At 26.1% G+C, this 3,385-nt stretch overlaps 1 protein-coding gene across 1 annotated transcript in view; it reads left to right on the top strand.

The window, feature by feature from the left end:
- The first annotated feature begins 1,784 nt into the window (after positions 1-1,784).
- LOC101497516 (uncharacterized) overlaps positions 1,785-3,385 on the top strand; it is a 2,287-nt gene continuing 686 nt past the window's right edge. Inside the window, exons 1-2 of the mRNA XM_027333312.2 lie at positions 1,785-2,005; positions 3,171-3,385. The exon at positions 3,171-3,385 is cut by the window's right edge and continues 686 nt beyond it. Of these exons, the coding sequence (XP_027189113.1) occupies positions 3,282-3,385 (104 nt within the window). The 5' untranslated portion in view covers positions 1,785-2,005; positions 3,171-3,281. The remainder of the gene's footprint in view (positions 2,006-3,170) is intronic.

The raw sequence follows: 3,385 nt of genomic DNA on the forward strand, positions 1-3,385 counted from the left end.
CCGTACAGCTACCTTTTGCAGCACTATTTATTTATTTTTTATTTTTTGTTGTCATATTTTTCTTTTATTTTGTGTCTTAATGGTATATGGTTAATTCAGTAAAATAATAGGGGGGAAAACACACATTGCAATGCATTTCAGATTAAATTAGAGTACTTTGCTTATTGTATACATTACATTATTTGGCTTTCTAAAAGTGCTATTATATGTCGAGTTCTTTCACACAATAGTTTAGTCAAGCATGGAGGTTTGATTAAAAGATACACAAATGCTAATAAAATGCAGATGTTAATAATTAAATATGCAATTTTATTTTAATCACTCATATGGATTAATTAATTACATGTTATTAACAATTTCTTTTTTTAAATAAATAATTTTTAAAGTTGAAAAAAGATTTTTATAAGATTTTATAACAAGATTATAAGTGTTATTCATTCTATATAATCAATCTTTATATCTTACATCATTTAAAACACCACATCATAATTTGTAGTCCAAAAATCTATATATATAAAAAAAAGAACAAAAAAAAAATGAGGGATTTAAAAATAAAAAAATTAATTTCGTAAACTTGTGAAAAAAGGTGATGAAAAATCGAAATTACAATTAATTTTTTTTAATAAATCATAATTTTTTTTCATTGGTTTTCTCCAAAGAAAGTAATCATGTTCTCTTAATATTTTCTCATAAATTCTAACTAAAAACTTCACAATTATTTGAGTTTTATGGTAATATTTACCATATCTTTTTATAAATAAATAAAAAGTGTAAGGAATCAATTTGTTTGGTTTGGTTTTTGCAATTTATTTTTTCTTATAAAATCCGAACCAAACCAATTAACAACAAGTTAAGTTTTTTTCTTAAAATTGGAGAAGGAAAAATTATTAATAACGATGATACGTTTCGCAACGACCTTAAATAAAATTTTAATTTATCTCATAAAATTATAATGTCAACCTTTATCATTAAACTAACACTTCGAAAACAAAAACGAGTTTGTTTGGTTTAATCATGTTGTTATCTTTAAAAAATTAAAAACATATTAAAATTCTTTAAAAAAATATTAAATAATTTCTTCAAATACTATGTCATTTTTATACAATTAAAACTGTAAAGTCAAATTTATATAAAATATAATAATTATTATAGTTTGATAATGACATTATAATAAAAAAAAATTTAAAGTTTATTAAAGAGATTGTACTATTGGAAGAAATTTATTAAATTTAAAATTATTTAAATTTGTTATGTCATAAATAAATTAAATAATCTTTATTTTATTTCTATTACAAATATTGAAATTTTTGGATAATAATAAACGCATTATTAATGTTGTAAAAATTTATTATTGATGACTTTACAAAAAAATAAAATATAAAAGGATATTATTTAAACAATCACCCCCATAGTTTATCTAAAAACTTAATCAAAGAGTTGAATTTACTTTATAGGGGAGTTTGGTTCCTTATTTTTTTAGAGTGAGGTAATTTTTATTTGTGGTAGAGGTGTTTTATTATAAATATTATATTATTTAGATATTATAAGTTTTAAAGATGTTTATTTAAAAAAATAAAAAATGATTTTGAAAAAAAAAATTATCAAATAGTTTTTTTTTTTATTTTCTCATTTCCAAAATATTTAAAAATAGGTGTACCAAACAGATTTTATTTTATTATATTTTCAAAAATAATATTTTTAAAAAAATAAAAATAAAAACCCAATCAGCAAAGTTTTGAACTAAAGTTTTACAAGAGTCTTAAGTAAAATAAAAAGCTAGAGTGAGTCGGTCCACAATGAAAATAAGTTATTCGTGAAAATTGATAAGGAACTCGATTCTCTTCTTTCTTTTTTCTTCCTCTCCACTAAAATTGTGTTTCACGACTTTATTTCTTCTTCTTTTCTCTCGCCGTTGATCATCGACCTGAAAACGCTGTCGTTCGCTCCCACGTTTCGATCTTCTCATTGTTTCTCTCTTTCTCACGCGCCTCAATCTCTGCCCAAGGTTTTCCCCTGCCTCTTTACCTTTTTTCATCATTCGATTTTTCGAAGTGCTGAAAATGGATTCAGTTTTTCATAATTTTTTGTTTTTTTATTAAAAAATGTCGATAAAATATTAGGATGTGAAATGCTGTTTATTAATTGATTTTTTATTAAGGGTTTCAGTGGGTAACCTATGCTTTGTGCAATAAAAAGGAAGGCTTTGTTCTCGTTTTAGGTTTAGATATGGATTCCCTTTTTATTGAATTTTTCTTGTGTCTATCTAGCTGAATGGATTTAGAGGATTGTTGTTTTCTGTGACAAGATTTGACGGTGCGTTCTGAAAGGTTTCTATTATGTCTTTTAATGTTTTGCTTGTTTCGATTATTTTAGGCTTAATTTGGTTATGTTCTATTGCTGTTCCAAGGTGTGAAGATGATAATTATTTTGGGCATTTAGGAACTTGTTTATCTTCTAAGCATTATGTTACCCAAGAAAATAGAAGGCCACTTTTCTGAGTTGATCGGGCTCCAATTTTTAGAACTAATTTGTCTTGTTTTTTAGGCTCAATAATAATTCATTTTCTAGTTGATTATGCTTTGGTTATGTTAAACATTCATCATGCATTTGACCTGAGATGTGAATTTGGACTGAACAAGCTTTTGATTGGTACACTGTCTGATGTATTGGAGCATGGTAGTTTCAGGCTTTCAGCTTTTTGGGACCAAGTTCAAACCGTTATGTATTTTCTTTTTAAGTAGCTTATACGAATACTGATGCCTTGTTTCATGTTATGTTTTCTTTTTGTAGTTGTTGTATGTGCATGTTAGGTATGATTGTAGCTTAATAAGTAGCTATTATGTTTTTAGGTTCTTATATTTATTGTAATTTGTTTTGCATGTTATTAGGTTTCTGATTTCCTGTTCACATTCAGAAACTGCTTTTGCATCTTCCGCTTTGTATACACTCAAGATGTTTTTCTTCACTAATATTATATTTATGAATGAATGTAGTTTTGTTGACAGAGTATGAGTGCAAATTTGATCATATATATATATATATATATTACAGTTACAAGATAATCTAAAATATCATAGCATACGTGGACTTTTTATAAGTTTGTCAAACCCAACATTGTTTATTAAGAACTAACATAATTTTTTTGTTTCTTTTTTGAAATTGGATTCAAGGAAAATAAAAGTGGACACAGCGACCTTGGAAATTACTCAGTCAAGATCTCATAAACGTTTGTCTCTCCAATATATTGGACTGTAAAGGAACCTAGTACTGTTTTGCCAATCATGGACAGGCGCAGGAGCACCACCCGACCAGTAACCTTATCTTCAGGTTCTGCTACTGCAACCACCACCATAACAATTGAAAGCTCAGATAGATCATCCTCTTC

This window comes from Cicer arietinum, chromosome 4, assembly GCF_000331145.2.
Source record: "Cicer arietinum cultivar CDC Frontier isolate Library 1 chromosome 4, Cicar.CDCFrontier_v2.0, whole genome shotgun sequence".
Taxonomy (NCBI): Eukaryota; Viridiplantae; Streptophyta; class Magnoliopsida; order Fabales; family Fabaceae; genus Cicer; species Cicer arietinum.